A 27,368-nucleotide genomic window follows, 5' to 3' on the forward strand; every position below is an offset into this window, starting at 1 on the left:
TAACTTCCAACAAAACTAACCTATTATCGATTCTTTTATTTTTTCTCTATTATGGTAGTTTCTCATAAGTTGTCACTTGGATTACTAACAGAGATTCTGTACTATAAACGACTAATGTAAAAACGTACGTCCCACGATTGTATCAGGTTTAAGTTTTGACCCAAGTTTAATATACCTTCTATATGACAGATTTAGAAAAAAAACGAGAACTATATAGAACTAAACATCAATTAAATAACAAAAACAAGGCAGTCAGCTAAGCTGACTAATGTATTGCCTATTTATACCGTGTCATATCTTAACAAACAGTCTCATGTTCAGCTCACCCTACATGTAGTTAGTAGATATGTATGATTCGGTAATTATTAGTAGTTTCTGTCACAGAATAAGGTTGAAATATCCAGTTGTATATTTTATAAGAAAATTGCTATCAAAAATATTTACTCGTGCTTCTACATCTTCTAATCGTCAGGATATCGAATACTGCGTTTGATTGATTGATTTTGTCTGGGGTGGAATGTGTATGATTCCTAAATATTTTTTAGTTTGCATTTATTCCTGCATGGTATCACTTCCACAAAGGTGAATCCTGGCTAATGATTTATCAAAAATATCATCACACTGTGCTTTAAAACTATTCCATGTTCACAGTGGCAAGTGCAAATTTACCAGCAGGCTAATTACAGTACAAGGTGTAAAAGGGAGGTTCTTAAGAGGAATGTAGATTCGTACTACATGTCACCGTACAGTAAGTCAACTTTTCTACAACCGACGTTTAAGCAAGGTAATCGCTAGGTATCGAGTACATCAAAAGGTCGACTAGTAAACGGATAGTGTACGATAAACAGGAGACAGCAAATCGTTCTTAGCTAAATCTATTACGGCAAGATTTTCTTGTACTAGAATTTAATTCCCGCTTCGGAGGCAAGCGATGAGTGACGCAAGATGGGTATCGGTGACGGAGGTCCTGATGAATTGCGACTTTCCGGCAAGTGCCCGGCCGGTGCAGGCGAGGATGTCTCCACTGCAACGGTGCTATGGCGTACAAAGCGACCCCGTTCATTTTCCTGAAAGCGCTCCATTATTTTGGCTACTATCATAGACGGAGGGATGTGCGGATTACCTAGGAGAAAAAACATTGATGTTAAGGGCATTTCAAAAATTCTTTCGAATGTTTTGTACTATCGAACGATGAATACAAACAACACACATAAAAGCATTTGATTGCACTAATTGCTAAGCTAAAATTTAGGTATAGATTTTGATAAATATTTTAGAATATACAAATATCTCTAAGTGTTGCATAGAAACTACAAGAAAGAGGATAATTATGCTGTTATGCTGCAAAAAGGACACTGTCATCAACCATCATCGTCGTTATCATCAAACATTGGTACAAAATACTTAATGGAAAACAAATCGATATCGATTTTCGACATCATTCCTCTGAATCTATAATACTACCAGTGTTCTTAACGGATACGTAGATGCGCCAACTTGTGGGGTAATATCAACCGATCAGCGACAAAATGTGCTTAATGATAATTAAGAGCCATTAATTACAGCATAGCATGAGACAAGACCAGATGAAGAGACGGAGCATTACAGATACCAAATACTTATAATCTTTCCCACATATTGGACAAACAAAGAAAATAATAGAAGTACGTTTCTATGAGCACACCGCAAATATAGCAACAGCCAATAAACAGGTAAAACATAGATTACTACATCATGAGACGTAGCCCAACTGTATCAAGTCAATTCGAATTAGTAATTTGACAGGATTCTAGGTATAACATGAAAACACCTAACACCATTGTCTATATCGAAAGCCTTTGGTCAAGGCGTTCGGCTTGGAATTGAATATGTATATTACTGCACTTTAGATGGAGTTCAATTACAACCCACAAATGATTGATCTGGGTATGATCGAGAAAATGACCTCATGCAGAAAATTTAAGGTTTAATAGGGAAACATATGCAACACATACACCGACACAAATTTTGATATGTAGCATGATGTATGATTCGGCGGAACTGCCTACACTCGAAAGAATCTGATTTTTTTCAAACCGCTGTTCGGTGTATGTTCCAACTATTTAGAAACTATTTCGATTCAAATCTATTCACATACCTTATGATAAAAAAAGAACCGGAATTTTCATTTTAAAATTCCCACGCTTGTCCAATCGGTAAACTTTTATTCTCTCAACGTTGGCAACACTTTTATACATATTCTGTCAAATTTTGACGCATATCGTACGATTAGTTTTTGTTTGGCGTCTATACAAAGAAGTTGAAAAATTTTCGTGTGGCGATTTTTATAATGGATGAAAATTTAGAACAACTTGCGTGCATCAAATTTTGTGTTGCAAATGGATTTAAGTGTTCCGAAACGTTGGAAAGGCCTTTGGTGAATCGTGTCTAGGAAAAACACAGGCATACGAGTGGTATGAACGCTTCAAAGGTGGTCGTACAAGCTTGGATCATGAAGAGATCCCTGGCCGCCCGACAACATCTGTTACTGAAGAAAACATTGAATCGGCGAAGCAAATCGTTCTGTACCGATTAGAGAGATTGCTGTGTTGTTGGGCATCTCTTATGGATCAGCCGAACACATTTTAACTGATGTTTTGGGTTTGAAACGCGTCGTTTCTCGGCTGGGCCACCACCACGATAATGCACGATTCGCGCCCCGACCTGGAAGGATTCATAGTGTCAGTAGGATCGTAGTACTAGCCATGTAATGATTCTGTACGCTAAGAATCGCCTGCGAAATCTGTTGAAACAGAAAGGCCGAATTCCACAAAAGGAATGTAATGCCAAGACTTTGACTTTTGAATCAAAATAATAAACATTTAAGCTAGAGTTGTTTTACAAATCAATCAGCAAATATCTGTGAATAATATATTTCCTTATATCTAGAACCTGAAATCGTGACTAATACCATTAATATGATTTCGTTTATGTTTGAATTACTGCAGGGGTAGGGTCTATATGATGAAGAAAATCATCATTTTTGAGAATTTTTTTCAGAATTATCATGTAACAAAATAAATTGCATGATAAAAAGCATCATTCGAACAACATTTTGTATTTTTTTCGTGGAACAATATTGAGAAATGAGTCGGTGAAGAAGTGTTTTTGAGGACGCTTCTTAAAAATCACGATTTGCGGTGTCCACTGTATCTCAGCGCAGACTAATTAGAAGTGAACAAATTAACACTCCAAATACCAAGCCTCAAAAAAAGTTGGAACGGTAACTGTGAGCTGTCATAGCTCAGGTATTTTTCAACGAATCTCAATCAATTTTACACCCTCGAATTTTGTGAAGTTCGTAGATTGATTCCAAACCTTTGTAGCAGTGGTAAAGGAAAACCAATGAAAATTTGATTTTTCCCGTTCCAAGTTATGCCCTTTCTGTTTCCCAATTTTCTTTCTTTTGGCATAATCGTCGCATAGAAAATATTGAATACTTCAACTTTACCGAGACATAACTTTGTTGTTAGTCAACCGATTTTCAGAATTTGTTCACCATTGGAAAGGTACTACTTCCACAAATAAAATGCACTGAAGAAAAACTAAAAATAGGGTTGTCTACCCAAAGTTATAATGAAAACTGTAGATAGAAGACCTAAGCAAAGATGAGATTTTTTACAATGATCGTAAATATCTCGAAATTCAAAGCGATGACCTATATATTTTTACACATCATTCGATTGCTAGTGATACCAGCTACAATTTTCGCTCAACAATAAAAAGAAAACATTAAACAATCGATGAATTTATAAATATATATGAATTTTTCATTTTTTTTTTCACATGTTTGTATATAACACAAAAATTAAAGCGATGACATGTACATTTTTTTTATTCAAAATATTGGAATCATTACCAGAAACAATGTATTGATGATCAAAATTATATATCCGTTCAAAGAATCTCAAGAAATTTGGTACAAATACAAAGAATTTCTATTATTGAGAAAATTTTTCCAAAAAAAAACAAATCAAAATTTTGAAATTTTATGACATATATTTTTTTATTATTTTAGTTGGAAATTTATTATGAACAAAATTTACAAAAAAAACTGAAACTTGGATTTCACTGAAAATCTTAAAAATTTTAGTAAATATACCTAAACTCTAAAAATAATTATGTTTTTGTATTGGACAAAAGATCTAAACAATTTTTATGCACAACCCAAACGGAATTGATAACTACTAAAATTAGGTTTTTTTGTATTAGGTTTTCCGTAAAATCTAAATCGGTAGAAGATCGGAAATTTCAAAATTTCTGATATATATATATATATATATATATATATATATATATATATATATATATATATATATATATATATATATATATATATATATATATATATATTGCGTCCAACGTTTCTGCAAAGTGAAAATATTGGAATTTGATTTCATCTGTTTCAAAGAGACGTAGAATTTGTTTTTTATTAATAAAAGAAATTTTGTGACAACACGAAAATTTTAAATTATTTCAATGACTGTACAATAAGAAATAGAACGTAAAATTATATGAATTTCATATACTAACCAATGGCAAAAGAAACCAACTACAATTTTAAAAAAATTATTGCTTGATTTTTGTTTTATAAGCAATTAAGAACAAAAACATGTATCTTAAATTTTCCGCTATTCTAAACGACATCGATTATAATCGGTTGAATATTAAAATTTATATATCACAAACTTAGAATTATTTCGGAATGTATAGAATTCGAAAATTATTTGAACTTTCTATTAGTAAACAATTCAGAAAAAGTAGAATTCTGAATTTAGCACAAAAAATCACACGAAATTAAGTAAAACTTGTTTTTATCAAGGGGCTGTCCATAAAAGACGTCACGCTTTTTTGACGATTTTTGACTCCCCATCCCCCCTTTGTCACAAATTGTCACAGTAGCAAAGACACCCCACCCCCCCTATGTCACATGTCACGAATTCAAAATAAATAAAATTCATCTCAATACATTCTCAATATGTATGACAAACCATACAAATATGAGGGAAAAATCGATTTATTTCATGCTGTCATTAGATTAAAAAATATCCCTAAAACTACAAAATCATCGGAATTATTTTATTAATATCAATTATATAAATTAACAAAAGTATTTGGTTGGAATTGATGAAACATTTAAATCATCTGTTTTATTTCTCCTAGGGGTACACAGATATATTATTGTTTTAGGTAAAGAATAATATTTCCTTAGTGTAGCATACAGGGCTGAGAAAATAAAGACCAAAACCTCATCAAAACGAGATCACTGCCGGAGAATCTTTTCATGATCAGTTGATCAGTGAATTTTGAATCACATCGATCAATATCGGTACTGATCTTCCGTCACACAATGGGTAGTGATTTTGAGCTAAAATAATTCTTAATTTATGTAAGTTCAATCATTGGATGATTCGATAAGCTTTGATGTTGGTGGAGGAAAATCACTATAAGACATGACATGATCTACGTCTGAAATCGTTGATCTCCTGCCCTTTTTCAAATGAAGTACAATTGAATAAACTGTATCAGAATGAGATAAGAGAAATTCTTATGATATACTATTATCAATGCTAGAAAATCAAATTACTAAAACAATGGTCAGTGCATAACTTAAGTTAAACCGTTTGAAGGCATCTTTTTCTTTTTTACTCATATTAGGCAAAATTTATTAATTTCGCTAATTTATTCGCTCCTCCATGCACTTTTGCTGATCACAACAGAAATGATTTCCTGCATCATTTATTTCCGAATTTACAAGAAGAAGCTTTTACATCAACAAGTACACATTTCCCTATAGTATGTAAACGTTTATTGTAAAGATTTTTTCAGGAAATACGGCAAAGCAGTAATATAATTAGGTATTTCAAAAATGCGCTCATTGAAAATATTGGACGTCACATTCCAAAAACCTTTCCCCTTCCCCCTGTCACAAAAGGTCACGTTTTATGAAACACCCCCCTCCCCCTTGCGGCGTGACGTCTTTTATGGACAGCCCCCAACCTAGTTGTGTAATGATGCCTTTCTCATATCTCTCTTGTTCTCATATAAAAAATGTATTCTTCAAACAGTTTTGTTTGATTTTTAAAAAACATGAAAGCTAGTGCATGAACTAGTGTAACCTGAAACAGTTCTCAAATCGGTTAGGCCATCTTTCTCAGTGAAGTGAGTTCCACTATTTCAGGTACTTATGAAACTGGAATCGCCCGAATATTGGCTTTGCAGCAGCCTTTGCGATTAGCACCAACCAACCAATCTATTTGCAGCTTACAGTTGTCTTCGTCTCGAAAAACAACCTCTCCGTTTGAATGCTTTTTACTGAATAAAACCCTGCACCTATGTTATCAGAACTAGTTGGCTCAAGTGGCATGTTCCCCTAGTTATTTGGAGATTCGTGCCTTGCCGTAGCTTCTCATCAACTTCCTGATGGGACGAGAAAGATAAAAGGAACATGGAAGCGAATTGGGAATTGGGTGAGGTTGATAAAACCTCCAACCACCGAGAGGCCTTAGAGACTTTACAAAAGCGACACCATTCTGCATTCCCCGAAAAATGCAGAACGATTTCTTCCCGAATATGCACTTGAATTAATTTGACAAAAATACCTTATTTTCATATATAGCTAATAAATGACTTACATGATACGAATATTTTTCAATGAAAAAACCCAATGTATGAACATAATTCTAAAATTTTTTAAAAAATATCTCCTCCGCCTTTTTTTATAAACATGCTCGAAAACATTTTCTGCCAAATACAAAAAACGGATTTTTTTTCGTTTGCCTCAATGTTAGATATAGCAGTTTAAAAATAACCTGTTTTCGAACTAGTTTTGCTCATAAATTCGGTTCAGAAAACGCTACCTGAATACGCCAGTCATTAAAAAATTAATTTTAACAAACTCTAAAAGATGTTCAAAGATACCTATACGAAAAGAGAAAAATATAAATGCTAGAGCTGATATTTTGAGGAACAACCTAAGTTGCTCTTTAAAAATAACTGTAACACTAAAACCGTTGCAGATACAACTATGGTGTCCTCAGCAAAGCTGCTCGATATAAGTTTATTTACAATTTTGCCGAAAAATGCAGTCCTCTATCTCAATACATAAGTTTTGGATCACCTTAATAATAATAGCCCTAATACCATGTACATCGACATATGACTTATCTTCACTGATCATTTGTTTTGAAGACATCATAGCTCTAAAGCAGGGGTTCCCAAAGTGGTCGGTAACACTATCAATCGAATGATGTATAAAAATATATATACAAAGTTATGTCTCGGTAAAGTTTAAGTTCTCAATATCCGATTCGGAATGCAGGTGCCGCATGAAAGCAGATAGGGCACATTTTGAGCTTGAAAAAAACTTCGAACGGAAAAAATCAGATTTTCATTAGTTTTTCCTAAAAGATCGTCAATAATGATATACTTAAAATAATCTACAAACTTCACAAAATTTGAGGGTGTAAAATTGGTCAAGTAACAACTGAGCTATGATAGCTCAAAGTTACCGTTCCAACTTTTTTTGAGGCTTGGTGCTCCGCGTAACCTTTTTAGGCTTGGTATTAGGAGTGTTAAAGCAGCATAGATAGAGTAGAAGTTATTCTAGACCCCAACGTTCCTGTTTGATTTTTTTTAATTTTGTGAATTTTTTGTGGTTGTTCAAAGTGAAAACTACGATTTTTCACGAAAAAAACCGCCATTTTGTAACAAACAACGAAAAGGAAAACGATGGGGTTTGGTTTTTTATATGTATAAAATTTTCAAGAATGTTTTGTCAAGTTTTTAAGTCGATCGAAGCAGAAATCTTGGGCCTGTGTGCCGAGCTCTTACTTCTTCGTAGTATAAGATAAGATAAGATAAAGGCCCATAACTTGCTGAGTTTTGTTCCGATAGGCTTGAAAATTTCACAGAATATTCTTGAAATGTTTTACTATAAGAAAGTACAAAGAAAATATTAAATGATTTTTAAAAGTGTTAGACCTTACCCGCCCCTTAATACGAACCTAAGTTTGTTGGAATCGGTTCAGCAATCTTCGAGAAAATTGAGCGGTCAAATATAAAGTGCGTTTCGTCGGTTACGGTTTTAACATTTCAATCTGTAAAGTTCTGAGTTTCAAGTGTCGGTGTATTTGGTTTTAACCAGAAGTAGAAGAAAATCGTACACAAATGGTGTACTATATCCAACGTTTCGCTGAGTCAGTTGACAGAAAGGCAAAGAAAAATCTAAATCCTGGACTAGTAAAACGAGTAAGCTTTCATCTGTAAGAAAGGTGCTTCATGGAACTTTTAAGGGTACTGGCGATCGAGCAATGTCACAAAATGGATTGAGGATTTTCAAGAAGCAGAAAAAGTTAAAAAAAAATGAAAAAAAAAACAAGCCGCATCTGTCAGCCTAAGGACCCGTAGGTTATACGATAACTACTGTGTGGTAAATCAGGATGATAAATACGATTTGAAATATGATTATGAAATTCTACCAGTTCTACACGACTCGTGCTGGACAAAGTATTTGAGATACCTATAAGTAGATGTTTATTGAAACAAAAAATGATAAAAGGCCATGATTTGGCAAGCAATTTGTGAGTGTAGAATGTTTGTTTTAAAATCCATTTGTAACATCAGGAACGACTCAGATGTCGAAAGTCATTTTGCAAAGTGATTATTTTTAAAGCTTCCAATACGCAATAGCAGTAGGCAATGCAAACACAGCGGAAGAAAGTACATTCTAATTATTGATTATAGAGAGAAAATATTTTGTTTTGATTCTAGCTGATTGATTCAACCCATGCACTATTTAGATTTAGAAGATTGATTTATATAAGTAACAGCAGCGCCAGATTTTGCATGTGTTTGATGCATTTGTTGAGTTCACCAGACAAGCGAAATCCTGCGCTCCTGTTCCTTTTATGTATGAACCTCAAGTAGTGTAATATTTTGTCTTGAACACGTTCTACTTTACTATGGGGCGCTTTTTCAAAATTTACCGTGTACAAGAATGGGTAGAACTTAATCGCGAATATCTAAGCAATTTATAATCAAATTTCCATTGGTATGAGATATCCACAAATAACTCAAAATTGAAATTTTCTGAAATGTTTGGAATGAACAAGTATTAAGGTGAAATTCAGTGCCAAAGTAAGCCAAAATTTTACCTGTAGGAATTGAACGAATCATCCCACAAACCGTATTGTGCAAAACCGACACATATCAATACGGAATATTTTCATGTATTATTCAATACATTTTATTGGCTTAGTTTCTACTGCTCTCAGTGAGATAAAAATGCGAAGAGCCGGGCAAAGTGCACGCTTTTATCTGCATCTTTTATCTTATCTGATGAGTTTCTACAGTTTTCAAAAATTGAAATCTGGCTCGCAAGTAATTTTAGATTAACGGCGTTCGGAGTCAAGAAAAAATGACAGTAGCTAAGCAAACTTTAACAATGATTGATCCGTTTACGTTGATTCTTAGCAGTATAATGTTGATCGGCTTGAATTTAGAGGATACCTCCGAGCAGTGGGTAAATTGAACAAACTGATTTCTGATTGGAGTTTCACTCACGTCACTTGGTTCGACTTGTGTTCTGTGGAAGAACTAGTCAATATTTTCTCAAATCAGTATTTCGTGATCATAGAACTTGGTACGCAAGATGTTTATGCGCCAACCTGCTTTATACGCAGAAAAAAAAATCACCCAGATAAGGATCACGTGTAGAGCGGCTTCAAGCAGGCACTTTAATCAACACTGTTCAATTGCATCAACGATTTCTCATGCTTTGCTCATGCAGCACTAAACAACACATAGCTGTAGAATTAATGCAAGCGGCGAAACGTTTGATTCTGTTTTGAAATTTTTGTTTAGTTTTCTTTAATGTGAAAAATGTTCGCTGATCCTATAAATAATTCAATTCATGTTTTAAAATCTATATAAATCAAAATAATATAAAATATTATGTAAATGTAATCAAAGAAGGAAAGGTACCTAGGAGTACAGAATGGTTTTAGAGTAATCGGCTATGTTAGCAGCAATAGTTGAATGCCATTCAGGCAATTACTATCCGCGGACGCATGCATATGGGTTTGTCAACAAAACTTTTTCTAAGCAAGATTAGATTCAAAAGAAGACTGCAAGGTAAACGCTTATTTGCTAATCTGCCTAGAAACATTTGGTCACTCTTTCGTTAGTTTGCTTTTTGATGCAACCTACTATGCAATAAAAATCAGTAACAAAAACTAGTGGAGTTGCAAAAATTGAAATCATTCGTGCTTCCGACTGATTACACATATTAGAGGGAAGATTTACCGTTTACCATGAAATTGCTACTTTTGTTAGAACCATCCTTTCGATACATGCTAGCTTATGCTGGTCGCGACTGAAAGCGTTGCAGAATGTGCAACTTTTCGTAGTCGGCTAGTAGAGTTATGAAATACATGAATGAAATCGTAAAAAAAATTGATGATTATTGACGTCTTCAATGGGTGTTTCGATTTTTACTAATGATCTTTTGGTTCTCGATACAAAATTGAAAACAAAGGAAGTTGATAACTTACCGACAAGACCACGATAACCGAGAACACTGTTCTCGTGAATGTGCATTGATAGCTGCTGCTGCCGCAGAAAGGCTTCTGTATCAACGCCTCTAACTTGCGACGGTTTGAGAAACCTAGAATTGTGATAAATATGATTCAATAGTCCATCAGATGTCACTAGGATACGCTACCTTTTGGGGATTTTCGACAAAACGTCACCGCTGTGTGGGGACGGCCCGAACCCTAGATTCAGCAGTATTCTTTCCGGATCCGGTTTTCGTGCATTCAGCAAACTTTCTACACTCGAACATCTACTAGAATCGGACTGCAAAGAGCTGTCTTTAATCAGCATAGCACTGCGTCGCCGAGGAGATTCTGAAAGTGAGTTATCCTGCTGGATGCTAATCTTACTTGACGTTCGCGGGACAGGACTAGCAGGAACTGACCGAGCAAGGATGCTGCTATTATTGATGCTGGAACTTGTGTTCAGTGACGATGGGTTCGGGCAGCTATTGTTGCACTCATTGATCACGAAACTGTCATCATCATTCATTTCACTAAAACTTCGCCCAATTTCCAACAGATTAAAGCGCTTGTTGGTACGAGGATTCTCGCTCGAACTGCGACCAATTCTACCTATTCCCATCCGATGGGAGCTTTTAGGTGGAATTAGATAAGAGCCATAATTTTCTTGTAGCATTTCCACATTTTCTTTCTCTTCGTCTTCACTAGCATCCGGAATTTCTTCATCTTTCGGGAACGATTCGTCGAAAGAGAACTCGTAAATATCACTGGTACACAGCTTTTCGCCTGCCTGTTGAGAAAGTTGATTCACAAATCCGTTATTAAAACACAGAATATAATCACATACCTCTGATTGGTGCGAGTTGGATTCATCGATGACCTCCGCAACAGCAGCATTTTCTTGTTCGGAAATACCAGTCACTTTCGGTTGAAGGGCTTCTTCTGGCCGGCTTTGAAAATTCTCTATACTTGTTCCTAACATACTTCGAATGTCGATCTTTTTTGTTTTCATTAGGTTATACTTCGCTTTGTTTAGACTTAATTTATCGTAGAATTCGTTGATTTTAATCTTTCCTATGGATGTCAATGATGAGCTTTTTCGTGAATCCTCTTCTAGTGGAGTTAGTTTCGCTTCAGTCGATGCCGTATGTTCCTGTTCAAGCTGGACGGTGCTCCGGCTTAATTTCCCCAGTTTTTTCGATAGAATACTTTTGATTGATCTGGACTGGTTATCCACAGCATCTGCACGAACAGAATCTTCGTCAGGCGTGGTCGCTAGGTTGTCTGCCTTAAGTAAGTCATCATTGATATCTCGCTCCAACTCAGTTTCAGGTTCGTCTGAATCCGGAGGTTTGGAATCGTGCTCTATCTGACGCTCTGTTTGATGACTCTGTCCTGCTAACTCGCTAGACGATGGACCAGGTTCAGTTCTACTTCCTTCGCCGGTCGGTGCTGGGATTTGTATTGAGTCCACCCATTTCTGGACAGACGCGGGGCTCTTTTTGCGCATCTCATCGACAATATCTTTGAGCCAATAACGGACTCGAGAACGAACTGGAAATATATGAATAAATACATTAAATGCCAGTACTACTTACAGTTTACATTCAAATAATGTTCCAATAAGCCATACTTATATTCTTTTGCATCTTTCGATAGTGTCGCTGTTTTTCTAACAAAATAAAATAGCTTAGAAAGTCACCAATTTCGCGCTTCTCGACTGCAGTACGCTCAATTAACATACTTTTAAAGACAATTTATAATACTATTATGTAAACAAAAAAATCAAACTAATGAACAATCAGTTACATTCACAAGAATGCACACATTTCCGGACTTAACTGAAAAGAATATCGAAGGAAATGCACAAGTTAACAGTCAGAGGAATGAAGTCATACTAACAGTTAGAAATAACGAGGGTTGTGTATTTCTGTAGAATTAAAACGTTTAAAGTGTTCAGTTAGATAACAGTAGATCAGTATGAGAGAAAAGAGCAAATCATCATAAATAACAGCGGAGAAGATAAACGGGATTTATCATGACTCGAATATAGTTTATTAGGTTTAAGAGATAGCAAACCACGTAAATAAGATGGGGAAAAGTGGGCACAAACATTTCTATTTTAATTTTACATGCACTGAAGGGAAAGCACTTTGACGAATAGTGTGATTCTATAAACATTTATATTCGCATTGCGCTATAACGTTTTGTCGAATTGCTTTTTCAACTTACTTTACAGGAAGGATTGACGAATAAGAAAGAGAAGAAAAATGGATTTGTCACATACTTGGCAGAAGACCTACGACTCATCAGATCTATCTGGCCGTCTCATCGATTTGATGAGTGTTCTGTCGATGCAGTCCTTCGTCAGGCAGTGTCGGGCCTAGAAGTAGCTGCCGGACTTACAACAAATCTGTCGGACCGCAGCATGACCGACGACCAGGCTTCCCAAATGTACCGCCGCGCGACATTATTATTGAGGATGTCATGCTACTCTTTCCATGACAGCCTTGTGATAGGTTTCATCACGACAGCCCTTAGACAAATAGTTCTGTACAGCCAACGTTGCCGTCATTCACTTCGTTCGACAGTTCATTCCATCTTAAGACATTTTGTCGTGGTCCACGACAGCCGAAGAAGCATGAAGTTCTCGCTGTTGAGACAATAAACTTCGGGTATCAGTCACTGCGTTGTTTCTATCGAGAGCAAAATATTACTCTCCCTTGACCAGGTCTGCGACAGTAGCCGGTGCGGTTCAAATTTGTTGCTCTTGGTTTGCTATGAAGATTCGAGGCAAGCATGTGGGTTTTAGTTTTGCCTTTGGTGATTGCTTTGCGCAGCGGTTGATCATTGCGCATAGCAATCACCGTTGGTAGGGCATTGATAACAATATAATTGATAATTAATAATATACGAAACTACTAATACGAAACGGATTGAAGAACGGACTTTGGTTTTAATGAAAGTTAATTTTTATATTTTGGTCGATCTTCTATGAATTGATCGATCGATTAATTAAAGAGCAATGTATTTCAATAGCTGAGTCAGTTCGGCGTGCTCCTTTCAGGCAGTTTGCGGTCGGTTTGTGGGCTGTAACATTCATAGTGTATGCGCGTAATGATGTGCGTGGAGCATTATTCTCATCCTCTTTATCTCTTCCTTCAGGATAGTAAAGGCGCAATCGTTCCTTATATAAGAGTGTAAAAGCCAATTGAATCAGATTTTAGATTTATATGTTAACGGTAAATAAATGTTCGTAGTGAAAGATATATTCAAATCAAAGATTCCGTATTCGATACTCGTTAGCGTTAGCTTTACAGTCGACTTGTAAGTCTACGGGATTTTTGCATGGCCAGTGCTGCAATACTACGGACACTAAGAATTCTTTCAAGTCAGGAATGAAACATACAAAACCTGGCTCGTTAAGTTCGTTATACATTGAACCACCAATCGAATAAAAACCTTGAGTGAAAAATTTGGAGTCGGAATTTGCAAGGTAAAAATCATTCAGAAACATCTTATTTTCAGGTACCGTACAACAAAGCTTTGAATGCAAAAACTGAATGAAAAATTCCGGTTCTTCCAAAAAATATGTTTCCAAGCGTGGAATGCAGCATGGTTGCCCGTAACAGATTCGAATGTTTATTTTGTTTTATTTAGAAAAAAAGTTTTAATTCCCCAAGTTATGTAATAATGTCTTTCTTGAGTAATGTGGTCTCAAGCTTTCCAGACATATCAAGTTCTCTTCTATATATGAATAGTATAGTGTTTCTATTACCCTGGAATATATTCCAAAATACATATCGGATATAGTACGGTTACTTATATGATATAGGGTTGTGCTGATAATCTGCTGAATCATTTTCTTCCTGTTATGCATAGAATTATCTTATTTCCAGAAACAACATATTAACTATTACATTATTTTGGTCATAGCTATCAGAAGTTCGCGACTTTTACACACGTTGAAACTGTCACTTTACATTGTAAAATTTAAAACTCGGTTAAAGCGTATCTTTCATCAAGTAGAAGCTAGTGCAGCAGCCCTAATTTTTCCAAAGAAATCTTTACCTTAGCAGTAGACCAGTAGAGCAATAACAATAACGATGATGCCAATGTATCGCTATTCATCAACTATACAGAAGTAATTCTTACATTCACTTACATTGTAACTGTAGCAGCCCTAATTTTTCCATAAAAATCTTTATCTAGCTAGTACAGGCAGTAGACCAGTTGAGTCATTGTAATGCCCACGGCTGGCTATTTCAATATATTGCATCAGCCAGAAGAAACCGATCGAATTAATTGATTATGTACATATGCGACGCGATCGCAGGGAATTCATGTAGGTAGTTATAGCACAGACTAACAGACATGACAGTATGAGTAAATTCTAATAAAAATTATTTTTCGTGATGCACTAGTTCCACCTATATTGTACTGCGCGAACTATTTACTATCTGTACACCCCTTGTGTTATGTAAAAGTTTTTTTTACTAGTTGGTTTCCCCTCGTTTGTCAACACCGATCAGCTGCTTGCAGGGATACCTGATTTCATCAAAATATTTGAAAATGAATCGTCACAATGATTTATTGGATTACGTTGATAATATATTTAACTTTTTCTTGATGTTGGAGGGTAACCATTTATTCGACTCAAATTTGTTCATCTAGACTATTTTTTATTGTGTTGGTAGTTTTCACCCGAAATTAAGTGGCGGTAGACCAGAAGCAAGTAAATATTGTAACAAAACGGGTTCGATTTTTTATTGAGTTGGAGGATGAGAAGTAGGCGCAATTATGTATATAGTTTAGGCAATATCAAAGATGAACTCAAGATAGAGTAGTCTGCGATTTCTTAGGTATCATTTGAATAGGACCCCTCGATGAGCTCGGTTCACTGTCAATTTGAGTATTTTGAAGCAAAACAACAAGTGTCTGATCACTAGATGCGTCGTAACTATGACAATGATTGTTTATGTTTGGAAAAATATCAAGTTACAGTATGAACGATATTGAGAAATTTCGCTTTATATCAGTGATTCTTAGAATAAGAAAGTGAAAACTACTTAGAACCATTGTCTAGAATTTATTTAGTTTGTTATAGCCTCATCCCATGAAGCATCAGTTGTGGCAAGAAATCATTATATGCTGAATGTAAACATATGTGTGCTTCCTTTCTAACTTGTATTGTTTCCATGGCATTTTGTCGGAACTAGTCGACGCTTGTTAACGGAGGGTCAATAAAATTACATTATTACTGAACCAACTGGTTCACGATTACTGACCCAACATTTTTCAATGAAACGTATGGAACATTGTAATCTTCAGTTTATCTTTGGCAATATGTATTAAATCTGTATCCTGCATGAAATTCGCATGGACGTATACAAATCAATACATTACAGGTAATTCTGTATGAATGGCAACTCTGTTGGTAAATGAAAAAAATAAAGACAGTCTAGATGACAGACATGATGTTTTTGATAGGGTAACGTGGCGCCATCATGACACATGTGAGTACTGTCCCAAATAATGGAATATTCGAAATGACCGTTAAAATGATTGAAGAATCAAATTTGAGTGTCCTGTCTGTTAGTCTGTGGTTATAGGTGGTAGTTAGTCTACCAGATATATATATATATATATATATATATATATATATATATATATATATATATATATATATATATATATATATATATATATATATATATATATATATATATATATATATATATATATATATATATATATATATATATAAGTATAGGTTTTTGGTAGTTACATAGGTTGGAGTATAAAAGGGTCGGTTTTTGGTTTAGGCAAGGCTTTTTTCTTTAACCTTACTGTAGAGTAATGCTCCTTGTGCGACCGGGTAACACCGTAATCAAACTTGGATACCATTACTCAGGCCAAAACAGTAGTTAAGAAAAGAATAGTTAGAAGTGATTACCGCAGAGGTTAGGTCAGGCACAAAATTATGTGCTGTAGGCAAGTTAAAGCAGTAAAGTAAAAAAAAAATTATTAGAAGGAAATAAAGGGAAAAAAAGGGAGTTTGTGTGTTATAAATTGCTTCGAAAAACGCTACCCCTCTCGCCGCTCGGGCAAAGCATTGCCGCACTAGTGTTCAGTATATTTTGAATTCTTTAACTTAATGTCGTTGTTTGCCACAAAACTTGCTATAAAAGTAACTGAGGCCCAAATTTATATCTACAGTTAAAAGGACAATTTCATGTAAACTTATAGAAGTATCTCAATCATTTCCTTTATGTGCTTTTACGCTCAATCCAATTTTGGAAATGTAGATGTTGCAATCACGAGCCGCACGCAGAAGAAAATACGGTGCATTGAAATTTCAAACAGCACATCCAGTTTATATGCGCTCGCTACAATTCTCGTACACATTTTTGGTTTTCTGTTTGAGTCGGCTCTCACGCCCTCACGGAAAAGGAAAGTTATTCGTGAATAGCAAAGCGAACTATTGAATTTAATTCGGATCCGACTTCCGCAGTTACAAGTCTAATAATGTCGAAAATTTTCTAAAATCTAATTGGCTTAGTAGCTTGTGTCTGCATTTAAAAAAATCAAACGTTTGGAACTATAAATATTGTAACTAAATAGTCAAACTTTCTGAGAGCCGAGTTCTTTGCACATATTTAACAGTTTTCTTTCTGAAAAGAAATTATGTTCTGAAAAATGTAGGTGTAAATCCCCGGTGAACAATTAAATTTGAAACCGGGAATAAATAAAAGATATAATAAAAATTATAATAATAACAATAATAATAATAATAATAATAATAATAATAATAATAATAATAATAATAATAATAATAATAATAATAATAATAATAATAATAATAATAATAATAATAATAATAATAATAATAATAATAATAATAATAATAATAATAATAATAATAATAATAATAATAATAATATTGTAGCAGTCATTTCCGACCCTAAGAAACTCATTGTTTTAGTTATCCTAGGAGAAACAGAATTTAAGAGCTGTATATGACACGAATTTGTCTTTCATTTATTTAAAATTCAAAAATTAAATTTTTAAATTCCCAGTTTTGGTACTGATCATCCCTTAATTTCGAAACAAGAAGTTGGATATGGATTAAACTAAATGGAAGGCTTTTAATTAAATGATTTGCGATTTGAAAATTTCTTCTTAACTTTTCTTCACATAAACAACCATCTGTTGAACTACTTTTTATCTGAGAGCTCCACCAATCAACTTCATGGTTGCGGACCTTGTATTTGTGTAGATGGTACTAAAAGATCTACCACCTCAACGAAAAAAGAAACTGCAAAAACATAGAAACTTGCAATGAAAGCAAAGGGAAAGTCAATTTAAGCCGCAATGAAGCTATATTAATAGGCACTGAGTTCCATAAAAAAAAACTTATAAACTTATTTTTCTAGTTTTGTGATATTTATGAAAACAAAAGAGGTTTATTGAAGATCTGTTCTCAAAGGTAGTAACAAATTAAGAACTCAACGTTTTTATATTCTCATTCCTTCAACTGCTGGCAAAACCTATGTGAATGTTAAATGAACAACTAAATTTAGGCTATTTTAAATAAATTTAAGCTATTAGTTGATTGATTCCTATGTGGAAAAGAACAATTGAGAATACTATATTTGTAACAAAGTTTGGGGTAAACCAAAAAATTTCATGCTTTTGGGAAAAATAATGGTTTCATTATATTTTTCTTTTTAAAACACTTTTATCGAAAATCTGAAAGCACATGTTCACATATAAACATAAAAGTTGCCCATTCAATTTTATGGTCGAAAACTATTCAAAGTGCACCAAACATCTTATTTGGGTTCAGAGTATCATATTCTATAGTTTCAACGAAATCGGTAAGGCACGGGTACCAAAGTGTGCCGACAATTGGTGGAGTAACGTTAAATACACTAAATAATTAATTAGTTGTGCATAGTAGCTACGATTCGATCCAAAAATCAAACGTCATTATTCAGAATAAGGGTGCATAAGACATTTTCGGAGTATTGTTAATGAATGGAAGTGTATCTGTTTCTTTAGGAATAAGAAGGAAGCAGTAAGGATCAATACTTTAGAAATTCATATATATGAGCCGTTACACAAAACTCAGTGTTTATCTTTTAATATTCGTTAGTTATTAAAATTCATTGCCTTCGCCGACAGTATATATAAATCTAAAACAAATTCTTTATTTCACAATGGTAATGTAATGAAACCCTAAAATTTCCTGCAAAGGTAATCCCAACAACGCAATCGTATGTACTAGTACCATTTCATTGAGGCCGCCGAAATAGTGCGAGCGCACTATGAACCACAGCTCGTCTCCAGAAACAGCCGGTTTATTGCTTCAAGAGACATTGATGAGACAGCCGGCTGGCGACAGCCCTTCGTAACAGTAATTCCCTAAAAATCAAAGGATGTCTTCGATTTTCTAAGGCTGTCCCCGTAACATTTTATGCGAATGAGCGAACAGAAAGAAACAGGATACAAACAGCCCGTTCGGTTTGACTACTCTCCGGATAGAATACTCTCATCAAACTGGCGAATTCAAACTGTCTCAGTGACAGCACTCATTTAGGCATGCGAGCGCTGTTGCCATTACAGTTCGGCATATGCTTGCACACATATTGTAGACTGGGCTTTCGACTTTGCGCTCCGACAGTTCATGCTATCTCGTGGCGGATGTCATTGAAAAGCAGTACTGCTGGGAAGCCTGCCGACGACTTTCAATGATTCATATCGTTTCAACGAGAAACGCTTAACTCAAAAGAAGACTTTAGATGAATTGGAACAGAATGAAAAAGTGACAGATAGGACTGAAAATTGCTAATCTTCTCCTGGAATTCCTGGAACTGTGCTTCTAATTTAATTTCAAATTTTACTCAGGCTGAATTAAAATACTGCATTCAGAATTGTTATCCAAGACTTTGATAACACATGGATCAATAAGTCCCGAGACTAACAATATAAACAACATTTTTAGTCTCGAGACTTATTGATCCATGTGTTATCTTCTATATTTCATCCAAGCTTATTCTTATTAAATTCGCTTATCTTCTTCAACAAGGGCAAATATCCTTTGATTCTTTTTCAACGGGTCATTTTTTCTCTTTTTTTTTCTAGAAACTAGTTGACAGTCTGCTAGTTACGCCTTTCCATTTGATTTATGATGTAATTCTAGTATGATACATTACTGCCAACTCGAAGAACTTTTACATACATTCGGATTCACTGGATTTAAAATAACACAATCCATAATTCTCGGTTGATTTTCCAGAAGGCTGTAACAGCAAGTGACAGTTTCTCTTTGTTTACTTTCTCTTCTATTAATTACCAAGCGGTTAACACGTTTATCACTTAACTCTTTGCATAGAATGATGCTTCAAACATTCGACTTTCAAAAAGAACTGTGAAATCCAAGAAAATCTTTTTAGATCACATCACAATAATCGAAAGAGAGAGTGAACAAAGAGAAACTTTCACTTGCTGTTACGGCCTTCTGGAAAATCAACCGAGAATTATGGATTGTGTTATTTTAAATCCAGTGAATCCGAATGTATGTAAAAGTTCTTTGAGTTGGCAGTAATGTATCATACTAGAATTACATCATAAATCAAATGGGAAGGCGTAACTAGCAGACTGTTAACTGAGTTAAAAATTTTCTACCCTAACAAAGCTATGTTAATTCGTCGTGGTTTTATGCCATGTCATTATTGTGTGTTGTTACATCGGAGCTCTTTCTATCTTAAAATTTAGTAATTAATTATGCCGAGGGATTCGTCGAACGGTTTCTTTCTTGTCTATAATTTTTTAGGACATAAATCATGGATGTTGGGACGTTAGGTTTCGATCATGAACATTACTATTTTTTCTAAACATAAAAAAGAAATCGTAGCAGCAGCCTTACAGCGGTTCTGTGCGCACACTATTAATCGACTGCGAAGTGTGTTGAAACAGAAGATCAAATTCCACCAAAGGAATGTAATACCAAGTATTTGCTTTGCCGTAATGTCACGTTTTACTACTTCTCTTCAAGAAAAATATGTTTATTTACTGATAGAAAAACGTGACTTATTTTGAATATTGCATGGTTCAAACACATATGAATTGCTGGTAACCAAAGGATCAGCTCACTTGGATAAAACAATGCGCATCTCCCACGCAACGTTGAGGTTCTAGTAATTAGATCCACAGTTAGTTGCATACACTCCAAACAAGAAGCAAGTTAGATAAGGTGTAATTAGTAATCAGTCACGTCCCCAGCAAGATACAAGATATCACGCAAGTATTGCGAGATTTTATAAACCGGAAAGTTAAATGAATAACTAACTGCAAACTCAGGATCTTTTTTACCTAAAAAAAATGCTGCCGAACGAGAGATGCTTCCGAGGTGGCAATCCTAAGTAGAGGACATGAAAAACACAGATGATTATCAACCGCATCTGGTCGAGCGATGAAAGACGAGAGCATATTCACCGTCGATCCCGTATCAGAACCGACGACTACTTTAAGTCTCTCCCAGTAGAAGACATGACCAAAGAACATTTGAACTAGCATCCTGCTAGTGTTTGGATACAGGGATTCCAATGGTAAAAACTGGACCAAGTTTTCATTCCATAAGACGCAAACGGTAATACGGAGTTCCATATCGGAATTTTAAGTATGTTCATCCGTGGATAAACGAACAGTACGTATACAAAAATTAAATTTTACAGTTGACCTAACCCCACATACGATGCAATTCATAAAGACCTAATTTGGCAAATGAAGGAAAATTCCTTTTGTAACGACTTTTTATTTCAATGAACTTGATGTCATGCAATTTTCCAATCACCTATTATTACATGTTTTTGCACGTAAATTTGCGTGTGCTGTCCAGAGCTCAATTTTAACAAGATGGGGATCCGTGCAACACCTTGAACAACAATCTTATTGCTTGGTTGCAGCAGTATCTGCCGTTCAGGGCCCGATCTTAATCTGCTGGATTAGTCAGTATGGCGCGTCTAGGCATCAACTGAGTACAAGACCCAAGTAACAATTCGAATGCCTTATGGTTTTGATTATAATTTATAGCAGTTTTGAAAATGACTTTTCAATCACTACCTGTTTTATGACAACTATAATAAGTGTCTCTTTTGACAAGTAATACCATAGTTTTTAAAGCTTCTATAAAACCTTTTTTTTTAGACTAACAACTGGACTAAAAACAAAACAATTTGTTCTAGAATAAAACCATGCAAATGCTCTTAATATTGCTTTCAAACATTTTCTTTAAAACATTATTGTCAGTTAAATTCTTTCATAAATCTAGTTTTGTGTGTGTGCGTGTTCATTGGATGAGAGTTTCACTCAGAACAAATTTGAGAATTCTAAAGTACATTTATGACACATTTGTTGTGAGCTAATTGATTTATTGTTTCTTAGGTTAATTGTAATTTGCATTAAAGAAAATTTCATGGCCGCCATTATGATGTCCTATAAGGTAGCATTTATTGACATCAAATAAAATTTCGAAATGCAAAAACGAGGGAACATGATGGACTTTCATGATTCATTTTCAGAACGTATGCACAAGTTTTAACACCACGAAATAGTTTTATACAAAAATGACGATGAATTACAAAAAATAATTTTCATAATTCATGGAGACTTTCGCGAAACTGCATTTATTTCAAAGCGATTAGTTATAATTCTTATTTTTATCCTTACATAAACCTTATGAAGAATGGTCCACTTGGCAGGAACATGCTCTTATAGAGGTTTTCAGTAGGCTCTTATGGAGTTTAAAGTTTTAATGCAAGATTTATTATGTAGCATTGAAGACAGCTTAATATTAAAAATGTTACTTGGGGAGTTAGAAAAGCGTTGACCCATTTTATTCTTAGGACCTGCCCTGCGTTCCGGAAGCGGGTGGAGGTCCTAATTGCAACGAAGGGAATCTTAATCGATGATTATCATAGTTTAAGATTGTAATAAACATACCGCCCCCTCTCCCCACCCATTTGAATAAATAAAACCTGTTTCAATCCACCTAGTGGTGTAATGATGCCTTTCTCATATCAATCATACTATCATATAAAGGGTGATTTTTTAAGAGCTTGAGAACTTTTTTAAACAATAAAACGCATAAAATTTGCAAAATCTCATCGGTTCTTTATTTTAAACGTTAGATTGGTACATGACATTTACTTTTTGAAGATAATTTCATTTAAATGTTGACCGCGGCTGCGTCTTAGGTGGTCCATTCGGAAAATCCGCTTTTTTATCGACAAATTTTGTTCAGCGATGAGGCTCATTTCTGGTTGAATGGCTACGTAAATAAGCAAAATTGCCGCATTTGGAGTGAAGAGCAACCAGAAGCCGTTCAAGAACTGCCCATGCATCCCGAAAAATGCACTGTTTGGTGTGGTTTGTACGCTGGTGGAATCATTGGACCGTATTTTTTCAAAGATGCTGTTGGACGCAACGTTACAGTGAATGGCGATCGCTATCGTTCGATGCTAACAAACTTTTTGTTGCCAAAAATGGAAGAACTGAACTTGGTAGACATGTGGTTTCAACAAGATGGCGCTACATGCCACACAGCTCGCGATTCTATGGCCATTTTGAGGGAAAACTTCGGAGAACAATTCATCTCAAGAAATGGACCGGTAAGTTGGCCACCAAGATCATGCGATTTGACGCCTTTAGACTATTTTTTGTGGGGCTACGTCAAGTCTAAAGTCTACAGAAATAAGCCAGTAACTATTCCAGCTTTGGAAGACAACATTTCCGAAGAAATTCGGGCTATTCCGGCCGAAATGCTCGAAAAAGTTGCCCAAAATTGGACTTTCCGAATGGACCACCTAAGACGCAGCCGCGGTCAACATTTAAATGAAATTATCTTCAAAAAGTAAATGTCATGTACCAATCTAACGTTTAAAATAAAGAACCGATGAGATTTTGCAAATTTTATGCGTTTTATTGTTTAAAAAAGTTCTCAAGCTCTTAAAAAATCACCCTTTATAATACTGTGGTATTCTTCAAAATAATTTTCTTCGACTCTTAAAAGAATAACCGAAATCGGTTTGTTTGACCGTCTACTGATAAAAGCTATCAATTGGAGAAGATTTGAGGTCGATTTAGGAAACTTGTTACGATTTTTCGCCCTTTTCAGTGATGGTATAAAATTCTTGACACACTTTACCATATATTTCCGGATCCGGAAGTAGGATCCGGATGAAATTCAGGAATTACGTATGGGACCACAGGACTTTTCATTTGAATGTAAGTTTGTGAAAATCGCCATCTATGAGAAAAGTTAGAACACATATTTTCATTTTTTTGCACATTTTACCCCATAATTCCGAAACCGGAAGTCGGATCCAAATAATATTTGGGAATTTTGTATGGGACCACAAGACCTTTTATTTGAATCTAAGTGAAAATCGGTTCAGCCATTTCAGAGAAAAGTTAGTGCAAAAAAACGTTACATACACACATACGCACATACACACACAGAAATTTTGCGCACTCGACGAACTGAGTCGAATGGTATATGACACTCGGCCCTCCGGGCCTCGGTTCAAAAGTCGGTTTTCACAGTGATTGCATAACCTTTCTATATGAGAAAGGCAAAAACCTCTTCCTAAACCACCTAGTGGTGTGATAAAGCTTTTTTCTTGTTATTCAATCACATCAAAACATTTTTTTTTCGTGAAAATAATTTCTGACACGGGTTTGGGCAGATTGTTTGTCAGTTCAGAAAAGCGTGACTCAACGCTTACGTCGCATATTCGACAGGGTCATTTCGCTGAAAGCCGTTTCGCCGAATGTCATTTCGCTGAAAGAGTTATTTCGCCGAACGCCATTTCGGCAAAAGGGTCATTTCGTCGAATTTTTAAACAATTTTCATATCGTGATTGGAAATGATTTGAAATAAAGACAAATGAAAAAAGATAATGTTTACTCCTGTTTTGTTGAACTACAATCGTACTCCTGAATTAACTCAGAAAAACTTAAATGATTTTTTTTTCATTATCTTCAGAACGAAATTTCAAAGAAAACTTGTTGACTTTATTGGAGTATCAACCATGTTTGTTTGTAGTATTTTCAGATAATTGAGGGCAAATGAAAAAAATATCGAACTCGGCTTCGCAACATCGTTTTGCTCGTGCCATAGTACATTTGAACTTGATCATTGGTTACTTGCTGAAAAAAGCGCGGATAGAAAATAAACGCGTTTTGTCGGTTACCATTATATCTCCGGAACCGGAAGCGACAGAAACTTGATCTTCGCACTAGAATCACATCCCAATAGCAGATTTCGAACAGGCCTAAGTTTATTAAAATTATCTCCGCCATCAGCCATCTCCAAGAAAATTGTGCATATATTTTCATTTTCCGATGTCGTAAAGCTGACCCGAATGGTAAATAACACTAGGGGCCAAAAGTCGGTTTTACTAGCATTACTGGACAAAGTATTCGTTCAGTTTATTGGAACGGCTTGTTGCTTTTTTCTTAAAACAGTGTGCTGAGTGTGTTCTCTATGCGAAATGTCAATTTTACCCGTAGTAAAAGTATTCTTCATGTATGCAGTGTTTATTTTAAAAAAAGTAGAGACCTCTGAAATTATTCGTTTAAACCAGTCTAACAGGACCAAGTTCAAAAATAGTGAGTACTTTTTGTCACCAATAATCATTATTTTATGTGTCCTTTTCAAAAAAGATCCAGAATGTATCAAACTTTTATCATATTTTTGCGACTTTCCAGGTGTGGAATTCCCTATTTTTCAGGCTTGAAGTATACTCCCAATACATCTTCTGCCGTCCCTACCCTCCAAACCTTTTTAGAAGAAGTGTCTGCAGTACCAGCTTTCTGTCTCTACCCTGTATAGTTCTTCGAATTTTTTGACAAGAGATGCGTTTCAGCGGTTCTTCTTTCTTAATGTAAAGAAAGTCCAACTAAAGAAACAAAGATTGCAATATGCATAGAGTTTATTTTTCGGTGCACAAAGTTTTCGCTAGTTGGAAAACCTAACCCAGTTTTTATTTCAAGCTGAACTAAAAATCAGAAAACCGTTTGAAGAAATTAATCGAAATGATACCTAGTGAGTTTATCCATAATTAGTGAAATCACGTTTCAATCAATCGACGAAGAAAGAAGTCCAGGAGAGAAGCTGTTTAAAAAAACTGAAAACCTAGAATGTTTCAGCTTATATTTATTGTTCATGTTTGAGGATTTAGAACACCGCACTAGCTATTTTTTATTTTTGAAAACAAATCAGTGAGCAAAACTACAAACATTGTACAAGTGAAATAGGTGTAAAACGCTCTACATCAGTAATTAAGTTGGGATTGAATGCAAACCAAAGTGCAAACGAATTCAAGTGGAACACCACATCAATTAAAACAAAATATAAATCATTCTTTGTGATCAACACTATTTGCGACCTATTGTCCATGTGTGGGAAGTTTATCAGAAAGGAACAACGAAAATTTGAAGCATCACAAATTTATTTTATATAATTAGAAACATCATCAAGATAGGAAGATGATAAGACAGAATTCTAAAATGCATTGCAGAAAATATTTAAAGTGCATTATTACATAAGAAATTTGATGAAAGAAACAGCTTCACGAACCGTTGGCTGAGCCGGATCCAATATGCTCAGTGGCAGGATGTTGTGGATCAATGCAGTCACGGTCCGGAGTTTTCTCATCGGATTGCATGTCTTCGAAAATAAACAAATATCAATGTTATTGTATGTTCTTCGCAAGCTTCTTTTTATTTACCAAACAACCCCTAAAGGTTACCAAACTAGCAATTTTTAAATCACACTCACCGAACAATATTTAAAGGGAAATTCAATATGAGTAATACAGGCTTGAGAAACATGATAGTTTGTACACATCACACACAAGCAGATATGCAAGGCACTCTGCATCAGTGACCTCTAGAATCTTATTAAGGAGGCTGTATCATATAAATATATCTGAGTACATTTGCCCTCTCACAATACGTTCAAGGTTGTTTAGGCATTATTTCACGTTCGGAGCGCTGAATCTGTCAATCTATCTTAAGTTTGAAATATACATGCAAAATCGAATTGCTTACCTTAAAATTCTTTTTTATGAAGAACTCGAAAATATATGTTCACTTTATTCTTAATAGCACTTTTGAATTTCAATTGCCAAGATGATTATGAATAGAGCGATTGAAAATGATGATGATGATCTTCTGGATTCTCACAGTGTCGCACGCAATAAAGCGTTTATCAAGATAAAAACTGAGCAACGGTATCGGAAACGAAATGTTATGAAATCTAGAAATATATAAAGTTGGCAAGATATGCACCACTAATAGATTTAGTTACGACAAGCGCCTAAAAAATATTCAGTTCGAACGTCTGTTTTGATATTTTTTGAAACTGTCAAATTGATAATCGCTTTCACCTCTTACACACAGTGTGTTTTTAACTAACTTTTGAGTTATTTCACACTCTTAATTGTAGCTACACAATTCCATTTAACCGGTTTCCCAAAATAAGTACACAAGTAACCGGACGCATATCATTGCACATTAACAATTTTGTTTTGAAAATTGTTGATGGAGAATCACTTTAATCTAACACATTTAAAAGCGTTGTTTAATAAATTTGCAAATAAAACATCAAATGGGAAGGAAAAAAGTGTGATTGGTAAGTCGATGTCTTTCACGCGACACACCTCGGGGTTTCATTCCCGACCCCGCACATAAGGTCCGAACAAG

General features: G+C 35.0%; 1 protein-coding gene across 7 annotated transcripts; it reads right to left on the reverse strand.

Moving 5' to 3' along the window:
- On the reverse strand, positions 1–27,032 carry LOC131434798 (uncharacterized). Of its 7 annotated transcripts, none has more exons than XR_009230390.1 (7): positions 26,715–27,032; positions 26,242–26,331; positions 11,443–12,149; positions 10,763–11,385; positions 10,593–10,705; positions 10,345–10,452; positions 985–1,123 (listed from the first exon to the last, which is right to left on the reverse strand). XR_009230390.1 is itself a non-coding variant. In XM_058601956.1 (7 exons), exons 2-6 carry the CDS (start codon positions 26,327–26,329, stop codon positions 10,400–10,402), a joined length of 1,584 nt encoding a protein of 527 aa, XP_058457939.1. In that variant the 5' UTR covers positions 26,330–26,331; positions 26,715–27,032; the 3' UTR covers positions 986–1,123; positions 10,352–10,399. The 7 variants fall into 7 exon arrangements, 6 of the variants coding, with proteins under 6 accessions (XP_058457934.1, XP_058457936.1, XP_058457935.1 ...); XM_058601956.1 differs by having other exon boundaries at positions 986–1,123; positions 10,352–10,452; XM_058601951.1 differs by lacking the exon at positions 10,345–10,452 and having other exon boundaries at positions 1–1,123.
- Between the last annotated feature and the right edge of the window lie 336 nt (positions 27,033–27,368).

This window comes from Malaya genurostris, chromosome 3, assembly GCF_030247185.1.
Source record: "Malaya genurostris strain Urasoe2022 chromosome 3, Malgen_1.1, whole genome shotgun sequence".
NCBI lineage: Eukaryota > Metazoa > Arthropoda > Insecta > Diptera > Culicidae > Malaya > Malaya genurostris.

Excerpts from the sequence above, each read along its gene's own strand:
- LOC131434798 (XM_058601951.1), bottom strand. The coding sequence starts at position 26,329 with ATGCAATCCGATGAGAAAACTCCGGACCGTGACTGCATTGATCCACAA. Across the intron at positions 12,150-26,241 it reads TGGATCCGGCTCAGCCAACG|TTCGTTCTCGAGTCCGTTAT; the intron begins GTTCGTGAAGCT and ends ATATATTTCCAG. Across the intron at positions 11,386-11,442 it reads CCAACTCGCACCAATCAGAG|GCAGGCGAAAAGCTGTGTAC; the intron begins GTATGTGATTAT and ends CTTTCTCAACAG.